At 43.4% G+C, this 17538-nt stretch overlaps 1 protein-coding gene across 5 annotated transcripts in view; it reads right to left on the reverse strand.

Annotated features, from left to right (window-relative positions):
* Positions 1-17538, reverse strand: part of Usp40 (ubiquitin specific peptidase 40) — a 76975-nt gene that overhangs the window by 1871 nt on the left and 57566 nt on the right. For 2 of the 5 annotated variants that reach the window (XM_085839203.1, XM_085839209.1), the window contains exons 23-31: positions 15824-15888; positions 13143-13217; positions 10516-10639; positions 7243-7337; positions 5393-5511; positions 4699-4764; positions 3238-3448; positions 3011-3106; positions 1528-1622 (exon numbers count right to left, since the gene is read on the reverse strand). In XM_085839203.1, the coding sequence (XP_085695329.1) occupies positions 1528-1622; positions 3011-3106; positions 3238-3448; positions 4699-4764; positions 5393-5511; positions 7243-7337; positions 10516-10639; positions 13143-13217; positions 15824-15888 (946 nt within the window). Of the gene's footprint in view, positions 1-1527; positions 1623-3010; positions 3107-3237; positions 3449-4568; positions 4765-5392; positions 5512-7103; positions 7144-7242; positions 7338-10515; positions 10640-13142; positions 13218-15823; positions 15889-17538 lie in introns of those variants that run through there. The other 3 variants (XR_015047361.1, XR_015047360.1, XM_085839220.1) reach the window with 3 other exon arrangements.

The raw sequence follows: 17538 nt of genomic DNA on the forward strand, positions 1-17538 counted from the left end.
CTCCAGCCCCTGTGTTGAGGGTACTTAGAATGGCTCCCAAATGAATTCCAGATACTAGGGCTCAAGGTAGAATAGGATTTTCAAGTTGGACAGATGTCTTCCTTCCTTCCTTCTTTTTTTTTTTTTTTTTTTTTTTTTGGTTTTTCGAGACAGGGTTTCTCTGTGTAGTCCTGACTGTCCTGGAACTCACTCTGTAGACCAGGCTGGCCTAGAACTCAGAAATCCACCTGCCTCTGCACTGGGATTAAAGGCGTGCGCCACCACCACCGCCCGGCTGGACAGATGTTTTTCAACTGCCCATGTGAGGCCCCAGTTTACTCTCATGTGAGAATAGGGTTCCCCACATCCTGGCTACACATTGTTAATAGGCAGCTGTGCACAATCCTTTCACAGCAGAGTGACCTTTTTCTCCCTCACATTTTTAATTGAAAACATTCAGTGTACCCAAATCATACCCACATATCTATGTGACAGTTCAGGTGGCTCCATTTTGGTCCCTCAGTCCCTGAGACCCACCTCTCTGACCACTTAGCAAACTAGTCTTCACTGTGACTTCCAGACACAATCACGGTACTGTGACTCCTGGGTCTGGTATTTACAATGTACAGTACCCTCTTCAGATGGCTCCAATGAGACCCATGCTAAGGCTGAGCTCAGGCTACTGCATTTTCTCATGTGTCTGCCAAAAGTGCGTTTGTGAGGGTGTTGCTGTGTGACAGGTGTGTGCTCCCCAGGAGTAAGCAGCACCTTCAAAGTGGTGTTCCAGCTCTACACCTGTTATCAAAGCCGCGACCTAGGCACGGTCTGCTCACCAGTGTGGCATCATTTCAGCAGCCTAAATGGACCTGTAGTGGTTTGAATTGATGTCTGACTGATGAATGAGCTTAACTGAACATTTCCTGTATGCTGACAAGCTGCTGCACTTCCCTTCTGCTCAGGCTTTTCACCAATGTAATTTTGGCTTGTTGGCTTTTCTACCAGAAGGCATATTTACACCAGTAGCCATAGCTTTTGACCTAGGCACTGTGCTTAGAGACATGCTTTACAGATAACCCAGGATCGTTGTTAGCAGCCACCATGAGGTTCACTCACATATGGCAGAAGAGTGCCATGCTCCCACCATTTGTTATGGGCTGTCAGTGATGTAGGGCAAGCATGCTCTCTGAAACGATATGTAGGTGACAGTGATGCTGGTCCCTATGAAGGTGAACTCACAATGAACTCCTTTGGTGGCTTTTGAGTCTGAAAGCCTGTAATAACATTAAGCATAAAATATAAGATAGGAGAAAGTGGGAAGCAGTGCAGGTTGGTGAGGATGCAGTATTCCAATAGTATGCAAATGGGAGATGCCGGCTGAACACATGTTCTAGCTCTACACAGTGATGAAGATGACAGCTGACCTGGAACACTGCTGGGTGACAACTAGGGCCCTGCAGAAGATCAGGTGAGGTGTCTGGAAAGGGAGTGATATGCCAGGCCTGCATCCCTAATGGCCTTGAGTGGACCACGGCCAAGCCTTACACTCACCTTTTCTTTTTTTCCAAAGCTAGCCGCTTCTGGTTTTCCTTTCCAATGTCATCTCTGATTGTGCTGAAATCATCATTGTCATCAAATAGGAGATTCTGCATTTCAAAACAATAAAGACCAAGGTTTTCAGTATAGTCTACATTTAGAACAGGCAGATAGTAAACTATCCAAACTAAAAAGAAAAAGAAGGTACTCAAACTTAACTGATTTTTGAAAAATTCTAATTTTTTTCAGTCAGTATTTGTATTTATGTGTATATGTGGGGGGCATAGGCATGACATGCACATGCTACAGCACACATGTGGAGATCAGAAGACAACTCTGTGGAGACCGTTCTGTCCTTCCTCTGGGTGGGAGGGTGGCCCAGCAGGTAAGAGTACTTGTGGCTCAAGCTGCAAGCCTTTGTTCTAAGAGGGGTGGAAACAGGGGGACCACCAGGGCTTGCTGGCCAGCAGCCTATTTCCAGCTTCAGTGAGAGAATAAAGTGGAAGGTGTTAGAGCGGGATACCCAACATCCTCCACTGCATACACAGGTGTTCACAGCTACATACACAAATGAATGAAAATAGCTCTGCTATTAAAGCCCAGACTGGCCTGAAACTTAGAATCCTCCTGCCTCCAACTCCTAAGTGCTGAGATTATAGGTATAAGCTACCATGCCAAGCCGTTTGCTTGTAAGTATTTTACTGAAGAGTTAGGTTTTTATGTTCCCTGAGTGTGATGGTTCATATTCCCAGCAAACTTGACAGACTGTAGAGGCAGCCTCTGAGGGATGGTCTTGACTGCCTCACCTGGGGTGGGCACCTGCTTACTATGGGTGGTGTCATTCTCTGGACACAGGATCCTGGGCTGTACAAAATGAAGAGCTGAGCAGCAAGCATGAAAGCTCATCACTCTCTGTCCTGACTATGGTTGTCATGTGACAAGGTGCCTCAAGCTCCTGTCACTGTGACTCCACCATGATGAGCTGCAATAAACCTTTTCTCTCTTAAGTTGCTTTTGTCAGGATGCTTTATCAGAATGATGGGAAAAGAAACAAGGACAATGGTCATAAGCAAGTTGGCTAAGTCCTTTATTATTGTCCTTGACAGTCCTGGTCTCAGGGTCTACCTGCTGTCCTCACACAATGAATTATTGGTCTTTCCTCTGAAACAATTTGTGTAAGATTAGACTATCTGGTAAGCGTCTCTGGAAAAAATTTTTTTTAAAAAAGATCTATCTATCTATCTATCTATCTATCTATCTATCTATCTATCTATCTATTTATTTATATGTAAGTACACTGTAGCTGTCTTCAGGTACTCCAGAACAGGGAGTCAAATCTCATTGAGGATGGTTGTGAGCCACCATGTGGTTGCTGGGATTTGAACTCAGGACCTTCAGAAGGGCAGTCGGTGCTCTTAACCGCTGAGCCATCTCACCAGCCCCCCTCTCTGAAATATTTGATCCTTGATTCGAAATGATAAATTCGCTTTTAACCCACCTTAATGCCAATAGTGTCTCCATCTTTCAAGTAATATGGTCCCCCTTGCAAAGTATCTTGGTTTTTCTTCTTTTTCCTTTTGGCAACTTGCTGATTCTATTGGAACATCAAATATCAATAAGATTCAACTTGAAGTTTTCACTCGCCTCTCTGCCACTGTGGAAGACCTCTGTTCTAACATCAGGTCAGTCAGAGAGAGCCTGGTTTCCTGAGAAAGCCCAACTTACCCAGCTAGATATTGGAAGCCACTCAAACTTTTCAGGAAAATATTTGGCAATTTCAATTTTCTCCACAGGAAGAGAATAGAAGTCAGCTACTCTCTGCCTCAAGGAGCCAGCAGTCCATCCTCTGGTAGTGTCCCATACCAGGTCTGTTGCCAGGGAGTAGGCTCTTTCACCAGGGATGCGGAGCTGTGTCCTCAGCAGTACATCTTGGGGCCTACAGAAGCAAAGCAAAGCAGATGGCGGGCAAAAGCACAGAAAAGATGAATGTGTGATGGGCAAGGCTCCCCCACCCTTCTCCAGTTCCTGAATGGTGCTCAGATGGAGGTGGGGACCTCACCCGAAGACTGCAGCAGAGCTCCTACAGCAGCATGGCACAAGACTACTCTACTGTGAAAGCCACTGTTTACAACATATAAGCTCTGCATATTATCCAGAGTCAAACCCAGAGTGTCTGCTAAGAAACGCCTTGAGAGACATGCAAAATATACAGAACTAATGCTCATAAAGATTTATAAGTATGCTGGAAAAGGCTCAGTCTTACTAGCAATCACAGCACTAGAAAAGTCATGAACAAGATGACCCATTTTCATTTGCCAATTCAGGAAGCATCTAAATGATAAATATTCAAGGTGAGTTTGCAGGTGAAATCAATACTCATGAGTTCTGCATACGGAACCAGAAACTACCAGAAACCTTTCATGGAGATGAAGCATTTAAGAGAGCTAAAGTGTCCACACAAGTTGGTTCCTGATCTTCCTGCCTATAGATGTGCTTAAGTCACTGGGGTTGACGGAGGGTCAGGCAGGCCTGGATGGAAGGGCATGTTTTCCAGAACAGGCTGACAGTAAGAGCAATCTCAGGACAATGGGGAAAGGGAGGCAAATATTCATGACACTTTGATTATAGATGATTTGGGGGTGCTTCATTAGTCTAAAATTACTACACCACAGATGCTATTGCAGGTTTTAGGGGTGCAGAAATAAAGAAATGAACATAGTGTTTGCTCTCATAGGCACTTAGGTCCCAGACCACGAGACAGACACTTGGAAATCCATCTCAGCACACAGTGGGAAAATGAGTCTCATCAGCAGACACTGGGAAGAAGGCAGTACAGGGACAGAATGATGGGTGGCATTATAAATCACATGCCCCGGGGAGGGCTGTATGCGAATGTCTCAGGTTGTCAAGTGCTCAGTAACGCCTTGGGTATGACAGAAAAACTAACAGTTGATGTTGTTACACCAGAGTGAGTTATAGGAAAGCCATACAGATCTCTAGAATACAATTTTGTTTGTTTGTTTGAAGCAGGTTCTTGCTGGATAGCCCAGGCTGACCTTAAACTTCTGGTGCTTCTCCTGCTTCAGTGAGATGCAGAACTGTGGGACACTTCAGGAGCAGGGGAAACAGCACACTTCTGATCAGGAAAACCACCACTCTGTGGGGATGTGCAGCAGGCTTCCTTACCCCAAGTCCTCCTCTTTTTGAAGGAGCTCTAGGCAGAGCTCTGCTTTCCGGCCCAGTCTGTACTCCCTGGGATTGAAATGGAGCAACTGAGTAAGTCACTAGGTTTCCTGCAAGCCCCAGATCCCAATTCCAAGTATCTTCCTGAAGAAAAGGACTGCTTTTCTGAATGATGCAGCCAAGCACTCAGGCTTTCAGAAAAGGAGAGTATAACACTGCAGTGGCTCCTCACCACACAGGAAGGCCCAGCTCTGAAGATGGGCAGATGCCACTCAAACAGCCCTCCCGCAGGTTGGTTGCGTTGCTTTTTGGTTGGTAATCAGACAGACATGAGAGAATGTGTTAGGGCTGCTTTTGCCAAAAGAAATCAAATGCCCCAAACATGCCCACTAAGATTTCTGGAGGTGGAGCAGCTGGTCATGTGTGTCCTGAATATCAGAGGGCTCACTAACTGCCACATCACTCTGAAGTCCTTTAAGTTATGATCATGTGGTCTCTAGAAAATGCACAATGCTCTGTGTCTGATCTTAGTATGGAGGCTGATATTCTCCTAGAGTTAACTTGGGCAAGAAGCTTATCCAAATGACAAGTTCCTAGGGATGGGTTTCCTGGGATAATCTGACTCATGGCCCTCATAGGCCCATCTCACTCCCTACAGTGGCAGCAGGACAGTGACCAGGAATCCAGAGACACTTACTTGAGTTGCCGCCAGTTAGTGCGCAAGAGCCTGCTGGGGCGCTTGCTCTCCACTGTCCAGACTCTGAGCAGGGCTGTGGACTGGACAGCGAGCTTCGAAACAGAAGGCAAGGCCAAGGCCTAGAAAAGAAATAGACGTATTGCCACTGAGCTTAAAAGTTCCTGAGAGCATCTGAATGAAACACTACCTGACTCTGGGGGATGGACTCCTCAGCGTCAGGGGCAATAAATCAATCTATTAGAAAGGACAGGAGAGCTGGTTGTGGCAGGACACGCCCACAACCACAACACTTGGGAGGTAGAGGCGGGAGGATTATCCTTAGCTACGTTTGTATTCCAGAGCAGCCTGGGATACATCAGATCCTGTCTTAAAAAGTCAAAACATTACCAAAGTATCTGCCTTAAATGAAGAAAATCCTGGTACTTTTTATATTCCTTTCCACTGAAATAGACCAGAAAAATCCAAGTTTTAAAAAGCCCTATTTTATTATTTTTAAAATTTGAGACAGGCTCCTGCTCTCCAGCCCAGTCTGGGTAACCCTCCTGCTCAACCTCTTGGATACTGTACATTACCGCACTGTACTTGGATACTGTACTTTCATTACAGTACTGTACTGGCACTCATGGCTGAAAAACTACCACTGTTGTTTTGAACAAGGATCTCTCTACGTAGCCCTGGCTGTTCTGGCACTCACTATGTAGACCAGGCTGGTCTTGAACACACAGAGATCCACCTACCTCTATTCCCAAGTGTTGGGATTAAAGGCCTGGGCCACTACATTAGAATTGAGAAACTTCCTAATCATGTTTTTACAAAGCCACGTAACCAATTCTACACGGGTGTGACTCATATGTGCACAGCCTGCTCAAACAAAGCAAAAGTTCTTCTTCAGCTCTTATCTACATGGACTGATCTTCAGTGACAGAATTTTTGGTTTTGAAATACTTAAGACTTTGGCTCCAACAGGAAGGCACACACTGTGTGCTCTAATTCTATAGGCTCAGGTAACTTTAAGCACCTTTTATACTGAGGATGAAGTAGAGAAAGCAGCCTTTGTTCAGCTTTTTAAACCTAAAAATGGCCATCTTTTTTCTTCCAACTCAGTACAAGGAATAAAAAGGTCTTCCCATTTGTTTTCATGGAAATGGAGCTTAAGTCTTTCTTTTTTTTTTTGGTTTTTCAAGACAGGGTTAAGTAGGGTTATTTTATTCTCTGGGGATACAAAAGATGCCACTGCAGGTCATACTAGGTCCTGCATCTGTCCCTTTAGTAACTGCCATGTCTACCACAGTCTAGCAGGACAAGATACCGTTCTATCACAGTGTGCTATCCGTCATCCAGCCTTCCCATTTGTATGGTGAGATGTGACACACAAGACAACAGAATACCCAAGTTAGGATCTTAATACAGATAGCTCTCTGCTGACTAAGGAAAACTCATACAACACAGCTTGGAACTGATGACATTTAACAAGTGGATCACAATGTACAAACAGTATAAATGAAGAGCTAAAGGGAATGCTTTATAAAATGATTCAAGAAGTCATGTTTCCCTAAAGAGTCAAAAGGAACTAAGCCACGAGCTTCTGAGGACCAATCCAAACACAAGCACAGCATGCCTGTGGGAACTGTGTGAGTGGAAACCACCGGGCAACAGCACCAACAGATACAGAAGTGTCTATGTTGAATGTGGGCTGCCTGTTGGTACTTACCCCTGACCATGGCATATAACACATGCCATATCAGGACAGACTGTAATTGGGGGAAGAGGAAATAGAAGAATAGATTAATTAATATCTCCCTGGAAGAAGCCAAATCAACACCAAAGTGTGCTGCAGGAAGGGGCCTGACCTGAGACTTCAGTTCCATCAATGTGGCCTCTTCTGAGATCTCTATATCCCCCAAGTAGAGGAGAGAGACTTCTGCAGGCTCGGGGCCAGGAGCACCTTCAGAAAAGACAGAGATGAATATTTGGGTAATCTAACTTTGCCTCATGTTTCTGAAGTATCCTGACATGTTCTTGGACTGTAAACAGGCTCACTTAACCTCCAAGCCTTAACCCAGGTCCTTTGCATGTGCTTATGACTTCCCTGTCACTCAGCTTCAGGGATTATGTTTTCTCCCTGAGTGACCACTCACTTATACCCTCTCCCTGCTGGCTGCTCTGCCCCACTCCCCCTGCCTCACAGAAGACTACTGGCAGGATACTCTATGTTCTTTTCTTTCTCAGAACACTTATGTGAACTTGTCATTTTTCTGTGTATTTCCCTGTGTGTGTGTGTGCATATTTAAGAGCAGGCTTTGTAAGAGGAGACAGACTGTTCTGGTGTTTATCTACCAATGTCTGTTATGATGGACTCTATATGGAAAAGGCTCAGTAATATTCATGGAATGAATCAAGTCTTAACAAGACTTGTATCTTGAAAATAAAACCCGGGGGCTGGTGAGATGGCTCAGTGGGTAAGAGCACCCGACTGCTCTTCCGAAGGTCCAGAGTTCAAATCCCAGCAACCACATGGTGGCTCACAACCATCCGTAATGAGATCTGACTCCCTCTTCTTGAGTGTCTGAAGACAGCTACAGTGTACTTACATATAATCAATAAATGAATCTTAAAAAAAAAAAAAAAAGAAAAGAAAACCCAAACCAAAATATACCACCTAGTTGGTGGCATATGCCTGTAATCCAGTACTTGGAAGCAGGCATTGGAAGATCACTGATGTCGGAGTCATTCTAACCTACAGTCTGGGCCAGTTAGGGCTATACAGCAAGATCCTGTCTCAAAAAAGGTAAATTTGGTGGCCAGTGATGTGACACAGCAGATAAAGGTGCTTTTCTGTGAAAGACTGCTAACTAGAGTTCAAGTTTCCAAATTCATGTGAAGGTAGAAAGAGGGAACCAATTCCACCAAGCTATCTTACAACTCCCACATACACCCCATGCATATAAACACACACAATAATTACAACCAGAATAAAACAAAACAACGGGGCAGGGGGGCAGCAGCATGTCAAATGTTCTCTCATGGAAAACACTACTAACTAAAATTTAGGCTCAGAATATCCATACTAATTTTTGTTTTACTTATAGTTCTTTAATTACTATGGAATACCTTGTGAACACATACTAAGAAACTATAGGTTGATTGTACATAATTAAATCAAGTTCTTTTCCTGCGTGGCTTTTTGTTAAATTCTTGCTTTTAGAGAGAGGGTCTTACTCTGTAGTCCTTGGTTGGCCTTGATCTTAATCTTCTTGCTTCAGCCTCATGAGAATGGGGAGTACAAGTGCATTCTACCAATTCCAGCTTACCAGAATCTAAAGACTGAAACAGTTCCATTGTGATACAGAGACACTACCCAAGGCCAACCTTTCCCTTTACTAAAAAAGAGATGTTACAGTATGTGAGTGAGTACACTGTAGCTGTCTTCAGACACACCAGAAGAGGACAGTGGATCCTATTACAGATGGTTGTGAACTACCATGTGGTTGCTGGGAACTGAACACAGGACCTCTGGAAGAGCAGCCAGTGCTCTTAACCACTGAGCCATCCCTCCAGTCCCTCTAGTCCATCACCTAGATATCATTAGAACTGACAATGAACTAATATAATCTAATCAGAATAATTCTCTGCAGATGCCACAGCTGACACTTAGGAGAGAAGAATTTGACTGACTTACATTCATTTCATTGTGCAGGTTTAAGGCATATGAACAAACGTCTTATATGGTTATAAGATGTTGCAATTACATTATCCCTAAAGAGGCGGACCTGCTAAAACACACGTATCCCCTTTACCCACACTTCCAGTGAGGACGCACACTCTCTACAGTGAAGGGAACTCTGCAAAGGCAAAGGCAGGTCCTCCTCTGGTGGAGCTCAGTGTCCACTGTGATGCATGAGCTGCATCATGAGCATGCATGAGCATGAGTTTATGCTTCCTGTACTTCAACAATTCAGCTGATGGCACCTGAGGAGCAGCTCCTGGGGTCTTTGGTATACTCAGAAAGGCCCCAGACTATAGGCAGTGTGTATCTAGACTCCAGCTCTGGTTCCTGCCCTTGTGGTCATGGGAATGGTGAAGCCACAATTATGTGGCCCATGACAGTAAGTGGGGCTGTTGCTCTGAGGCTCTTGAGAGCTGCTACATAAAAGGTCTTTGAAAAAGTACCAGGTATTAGTAATACTCAAGATCTCTGCACTAGTTTATTTTTTGGTCAACTTGACATAAACTAAGGTCATCTGGGAAGAGGGAAATTCAACTTAGAAAAACGTCTCCATCAGACTGCCTGTAGGCAAGCCCATGGGACATTTTCCTGATTGAGCACAGTGCTACCACTGGGCAGACGATTCTGTAAGAAGTTAGCAAAATGTGAGCCTAAGAAGCAAGTCGGTGGTAAGCAGATTTCCTAAACGGTCTCTGCTTCAGTTCCTACCTCCAGGTTCCCGATGGAGTTCCCATCTTGACACTTCCCTCAATGATGGAAAACTGTAAAGTCTGAGGCTTATTTGCCCTTCCTCCACCATGTTTTCATCAATGTGGTTATCATGACAGGATAGGCAATTGCTAAGATTATAGCACTTCAAAGAGCTTACAAAGCAGTGCTTAATAATGAATATTAGTATGAAATCATGTTAAAAAGGAATAACTGGATTTTCATTTTCAACTTTGTGTGTGTGTGTGTCCTGAAAGCAATCTGTGCACCATTGCTTGAGGAGGCAAAAAGGGGTCAGATCCTCTGGAACAGGAGTTACAGATGATTGTGAGCCACCATATGTGTGATGAGAACTGAATTCAGGTCCTCTGCAAAGTCACACGCACATTCTAAAAAAAGATTTGTTTGTTTGTTTGTTTGTTTGTTTGTTTATTTATTTATTTATTTATTTATTTATTTATTTATTTATTTATTTATGTGAGTACACTTGCTGCCTTCAGACACACCAGAAGAGGGTATCAGACCCAATTACAGATGGTTGAGAGCTAACATGTGGTTGCTGGGAATTGAACTCAGGACCTCTGGAAGAACAGTCAGTGCTCTTAACCACTGAGCCATCTCTCCAGTCCCAAACATGAACATTTTTGATGTGAGTATTGCACCTGACTCTTAAGAGCACTGTTCTTACCTTGGGTGGGAGCAGCCCTCCAGCTGCTACCTTGAGAAAAGGCACAGTTTAAGTGGTCCAGACTCTCACAGTGTCCTGACAGCCTTGCAGGCTGGTACCACCAGATGGGCATCTTCAAGTGACCCTGAAGAACAGAACATTTTAAGACTGAGTCTTTACTTCCATAGCTCCAGGCAGTTGTGAGCTTCCTGCTATTGGTGCTGGGAACCAAACGTGGGTCCTCTGTAAAACCAGTACATGCTGATGGCTGAGCTATCTCTCCAGCCCTCATATATACACTTTCTACAGTGTTCTTTGAGAAGAGACTGGTGAGATAAATTATAGGTCCAGGGATGTAGTTCAGCAGCAGAGTGAGAGATTAGCACATGCAAGGTTCTCACTTCTGTCTCCAGCACACACAACACAAATACCTCCACACAGTGGGCTACCATGTAGTTACTATAGAATGAGATAACTTCATATGTTCTGATAGAACACATGCTTATACATTAAATATGAATGAAAAAAACTAGGGGAAAGTCAGGCATGATGGCTCATGCCTGTAGTTCCAGAACCTGGGAAGCTAACTGACATGAATTTAAAGTTAGCCTGGGCTATACACAAAATATGGTACACAGAATATAGTCATCTATGCAAATGAAAAGTACTCATGCATATACATGTATACTGTATACATAGAAGACACATACTAGAGTGTATGCACACAAAGTGTAAACCTCTGGAGAATACAGAGAAAACTTGACGCCACTATAGAGGACTGAGGTGGTAAAGGCTGGGGAGAAGGGACATTCCAACTTTTGTCAGCTCAACATTTTAGATATTTGGAATTTTATATCAACTATTCAAACATTTAAAGATCATTGTGCAAAGTTCAATAGGACTCTATGAAATTATGAATAAAAGAGCAGATCCCATATGGGATCCTTGAGATATGGTAAATGAATCCAAACATGGAACATGAGTTTAAAACACTGAAGGGATGTGACCCTTCAGGGGAGAGCATAAAGGATGTGCATCCTCCGTAACTCGCAGCTTATACATATGCAAATTCTGAAGCCCCTTTCCCCTCAGACAGGGCCTCACTGTCCTCCTGTGCCAACCTCACTGGATGACCATCCTTGGCTACACAGCATTTCTTAGGAGGATGTACAAGGGAGACATGGATAGGACTCTTGCTTTTCATTTTAGAGCTTTATCATTTGACAAACAGCTTTCTATACTGCCTGAATTTTCTAATAAGTAAATGTCATTTATCTGAATATTGGAATTTGGAAACATTTTGCTTTATCATTTTGCCTTTTTGCATTAAAAACGAATAAAGAAAAGCAGTGATGTGGAACGCTTGTTAAAGAAAAAGAAAAAGCATCACAACAGGCTGGGCAGAGGCTCGGGATAAGGTGCTTGCTGCAAGTCTAACTTGAGTTTGGACCCTAGTGCCTATGCAGACAGACAAGCTGCCCCTGACAAGCTGACTGGCCAGCCTAGCTGACTTGGCCAGCTTCAAGTTCAATGAGAGATGATACCTCAGTACATACAGTGAAAAGGATAATAACTGATGTCAACTGTAGGCTTCAATATGCATGTGAACACTATGTCCCCCACATATGTCCACAAACATACAAACATTCCCCACATGTGCATCAATGCACACGAACACACGCACGCACACACGGACACACAAGGACATAGTAAAGTAAGCCCTTTCACTTTCTAAGAGGACTGTTATTTGAAATGTGTCAGGAAAACACTTTAGCAATACAGACTAAAAAGGTCTTCTAAAAACATACATACCTCTTGATTTAATAATCCTACTTTAGAGAATTTAAGTACCAAATTCTAATTATGGATCAGTGCTTTCTCAGGGGACCAGAATTAGCACCAGTATTTTTTAGGCAAAAAGATAAAACAAAATGTTAGCATTGATAGCAGCCCACAATTGTAACTCCAGTTCCAGGAGATCTGGTACTCTCTTCTGGCCTCCGTGAGCAATAGGCACACACATGGTATCCAGCCATACATACAGGCAAATATCCATACACAAAAAATAAATAAAATAAACGTTTTAAAAAAGCAAAAACTAAAAACAAGATGAATTTATAACACTGAAAATATAAGAAATTAAAGAGCAGTAAATTATTAGTTTTGATGTAATGGTAATTTCTGGACTTTTGATGGGGTTAAAACATTAAATATAAAGCCTGATATGGTGGACACCTTTTAAAGCCCAGTACTCAGGAGGCAGAGGCTGGTGGATTTCTTTGGGTTCAAGGCTAGCCTGGTCTATTTAGCAAGTTCCAGGCCAGCCAAGAGTATATAGTGAAATTCTGTCTCAAAAATAAGTTAAATATAAAAATGGAAGAAATAACATTCTCTATATCACTGATTTTAAATATAATTTTAATTTAATCACATATATATAATATATAATGATTTTAATTATATTTTACATAGAGCTATTTTAATTTTATTTAGAAATTAGGAAGGAAATCTGACTGACTGGTAAGATTTTTTGCAAAGCTGTCTATTTTTTTTTTAATGACTGCCTATATTTTCTCATTCACCATTATCATAGTAATCAGAAAACAGTAACTTACTTACAAAACGGCCATTTAGAAACAGCATCTTACCGGAGGAGGAAGTTTCCCTTCAGTTACAAGCAAAGTATCCCCAGAGCGTATCATAAGCTCTTTCAGTGTTGCATCCTGGGAAAACAGAAATTCTTTTTGTCACTTCTGAAATGAACAAAGAGACCATTGGATCTTTTAAAGTCTTCTACTTCTATTATCTTCAAGAAATAAACAACCAAGCAGACACTGAAGACAAAGGAGATAAGACGAAGACTATGAATTAGATACCATTATGTATTAAGCTATGGGCACAGAACAGAAGAGCCACAAAGGATCTGAGGAAAGAGACAACGATTTGTGGAATGTAAGATGTCAGTGATTCTTGGAAAAAAAGGCTGGGTTTGGAAACTAGAGGAAATAAGATAAAGAACTTTGTCAGGGGATAGGAGTGGGGGGTGGAGATAAAAAGAGGAACAAAGGGAAAGTCAGGGCTGACAACAGTCAAGAGCTGAGAGGCAGGAAGGTCCGAGTGCATAGCATCGGGTGGCAGGCAGCTGGACGTGAAGCACGGCAGAGGAGTGAGCACTGCCTGGGGTGCAGGACAGACAGAAATGAGCACTGAAGGTGGTTTGGGCTATGTATGAGGGCTCTGTGGGGAGCGCCTGCCAGGCCAGGAAAGCTGGAGAAGAACTGTAGCGAACAGGAAACAACTCTCAAGGCCAGGCAGTGCGTGGTGCTCTGCAGGAGAAAGGTCAAGGCCAGGCGGCGCGTGGTGCTCTGCAGGAGAAAGGGGCACGGGGAGTAGGAAGGCCAGTGGGCCTTTGAAGGCCAGGGCTAAATCTAAGAGAGACAGAGAAGAGACTGCCAAGTTTGAAAGGGACTTCAGCTTTGAAAACTATGAGCTTTGAGATGAACTGTCTAATACTGATTTGGGGACTGATTATGAAGAAAATACCCAGGCATGGTGGTGGATGCCTGTAATCCCAGCACTTGAAAGGCAGAGACAGGAGGGAGGAAGTCTGAGGCCAGCCTGGGTTTGTAGTAATAGCCTGTCTCTGGAAAAACAGACAGTTGTGGGGCAAGTTGTGTCACCAGACAAAAATTGGAATGGTTGAGCGGATTCAGAAATCCTTACTTCTCGTATCTGAGAATGGTATACACGCCGTTTACCTTCAAACCCGGCTACTGCCCTGGAACATGTGACCGTGACACCTCACATGAGGATTGTGACCACTAGTCACTTAGCACAGAACAGAGTTCTCCATGCTAATGAGTTATCTAGATGGGCCAGCCCAAGGGTTTAGCCAATAAGCTTCCCCTCCCAGACACTCCCTTTAATCTCTGGCCCACCCTGACTAAGTCATAGGGACCAATTTTCCAAGATGAACAATGAATAAACAGTTTGGAAAAAGACTGTCCCTCTCATCAAGAACTGCTGTGGGGGAAGCCTTCATCATACAGAACCATGCTGCTTAAGTCTCCTGCAGAAGGCTCCTTCTGCCCTTCGGACACGAAAACTCACCCCTGAGCTAAGCTGGAGTTTCCCCTACTCCTATGGCCAGCCTGGGTGGCCCCCTCATTCCCAACTCTATATGGTTCCCAGTGGTGACTGGACACTGGGAGTTTGTGAAACCCTGCCTTCTCCCCCTCAGCCTGTGCTGTTTCTCATTTGGGCCCCACATCTTAAGCTGCCACCCGCAAACCCCAATGTAGCCTAGTGCCCTCCCATTTTGTCTGCCAGAGTGGTATTTACACACCCCAACTGCGGGGTAGAACTCGGACCCACAGACTACTAAGAGGCTACCTAATTTTAACACCTCAGAATTCTCTGAGACCTGCTTCTTTCTCTCTCGGGTGCTCAGTGGACTTTACTGACTGGTAAAGTGTCTCAGTGAAAGCCCAGTTGTGCCTTTTTAAAAACATAAACCACTGCTGATCCCTAGACAGGGGAAGGCACACAGGGCCACTGTGCTGACTCCAAGACAGCAGGAAGGAAGGTAGGCGGGGGATAGTGCTGACCACAGCTGTCTAAGATGCCAGAGCTTCATTTGGCTACCTGCTGAGTGTAGATAAGGAGGTCTGATGCAATTTAAGACCAACCAACAGACTACATGGATTCCAACTGTTTAGACAGAATCTTTCCTGCTGCTGGACCATGTAGAGACATTTACTTACAGAAACATTTGTGATCAAAGTATTTGGAGGTTGGAGTTCAAATGTCTTCAAAAGCTTTCCGGCATCCTCGTGCCATCTGCTCTCTGAACTACTCCTCAAGCGTTCCTGCCCACCAGAGGGTTTACCACTCATGTCAGACTGTTCCTACCTAGCCCACACTTGCCATAATCAGAAAACCAGTGGGAAAAAGTGAACATAAATAGACACATTTATAGAGGGTTTTTTTGTATGCTAAGAAAGAATAAAACTTTTCTTTATTTTAGAATTGCTTCTACAATGGGAAGAGGGAATTGTGTATGAAACTATGGAATAAGCTTAACCATTTTTAAGAGTAAAATGTAGAAGAGATGGGCTGGCAAGATGGCTCAGTGGGTAGGGGAGCTTGCTACCAAGCCAGGAGAACTTGGACCCACCACATAAAGGCAGAATGAGAGAACTGACTGCATGAAATTGTCCTTTAGACACCACATGCCTGCTAGGCACATGTGGCATGTTCCCCCTCCCCATCCCACACACAATATAGTAATAAGGTAAAATATTTGGAAAACGTAGAGAAAGGCTCTTACCTCTTCACATAAAGGTTCACCAGCTTCATAGCACCAATCCATTTTTCTTAAGTGCCACATCTCTCCTAGGAAGGAATTAGCAGCAAGATGAAGAACACTAGAGAAGACACTATAAGAGTTTGCCAGGAACAAACTCCTAGAGACAACAGGTATGAAATGAGGCTCCATCTAGTAGCACACAGTCATTTTTTGTCTGAAAATTATGTCCTCCACAATATGAAAAATATTAAGTTGGTCCTTCAATCTGTTTAGTTTGCTTTTCTCCCAGCAAAAACTTGTGAATCAAAACCATATACTCACTGGGGATGTAGCCCAGGAGCAACACCTAGCTGTTTTGAGCAGGCTCCTGAGTCCAGCACACACAGCCTAGCTGAGCACAACCGAAAAGAACATGCAACCATAGTGCTCGTGCTGCTATGCTACACTGGTTACTTGGTAGCTTTGTAACATGCATACCGATTACACAGAACACACACACACACACACACACACACACACACACTTCTAAGTATAAAATCTTTTCTGAAAGCTCTAGGAAATTGAATTTGATTTGCTACCGCACCTGAGAAATTTCTTGGGTTTTCAAGGACTTAGCAATTAATCTAACAAAAGTAGACAGCACTTCCTGAGAGGCATGTTCATGAAGTGGGTGTGAGTTAAATACATTTTGACTTAGAGTTTGATTAGAGTCTTGTTTTTCAGTAGACTGACTACCCTGTTAAAATGACAGATGCTTTTTAAAAATGTTTTTTGTGTGTGTGTGAGGAAAATGTTGAATGGGGCAAGTTTAAAAACTTGGTTGGTTATTAAAAGAATAACAATGTTGATAAATATACCTAACAGGAAAGGTATCCTGACTTCTTTTTTTTTTTTTTTTTTTTTTTTTGGTTTTAAGGCATTTATTTTGAAAGAAGAGAGAGGGAGAGAGTAAAGAAGCAGAGGGTGGCCATGGCCCATGTGGAGAGAGGGGGAGCAAGAGGGCAAGAGTAAGAAAAGAGAATAAGAGGTAAGAGAGTAAGAGAGGTATACTGATTTCTTATATTTGCCTTCAGGTAAATAAGAGAGCTTTAACTTTGATTCTGTACAGTACCCTTCTTTCTAAGAACCTGGTTAGCTGTTAGTTCTGGTTTAAACACATTAAGATTTGTCAGCTATCGGGCTGAAGAGATAGCTGAGCTGTTAAGGGCATTGACTGCTCTTCCAGGGGTCCTGAGTTCAATTCCCAGCAACCACATGATGGCTCACAACCATCTGTAAAATGGGATCCAATGCCCTCTTCTGGTGAGTCTGAAAACAGCTACAGTGGACTCACATACGTAAAGTAAGTAAATAAATCTTTAAACAAAAACAAACAAACAATCAAACAAAAAGCTCTGTCAACTATCTTCCTTCTTCCTTTTTCTTGTTAGGGGTTAGTGGGGCAGGAGGAAGTGGAGGATGAAATCAAGGGCTTTGCACACGCTAGGGAAGGCCTCTACCACAGACATACACTATCAGCTCTTGTTTTGGTTTTTGTTGTCTTGTGGTAGGGCATTGCTATGTTGCCAGTCTGGCTTGGAACTTTTGTTTGTTTTTTGAGACAGGGCCTCTACATAGCTCTGGCTGTCCTGGAACTCACTATGTAGACCTGGAATTTTAAGGGATCTGCCTGCTTCTGCTTCCCTGGTGCCATCCCAAGGCTGGCAGTCCTGTGCTTTGTAAGAAAGCAGATTGTG

Source organism: Mus caroli, unplaced genomic scaffold (genome assembly GCF_978045245.1).
Source record: "Mus caroli unplaced genomic scaffold, Mus_caroli_1 scaffold_1, whole genome shotgun sequence".
In the NCBI taxonomy this organism is placed as follows: domain Eukaryota; kingdom Metazoa; phylum Chordata; class Mammalia; order Rodentia; family Muridae; genus Mus; species Mus caroli.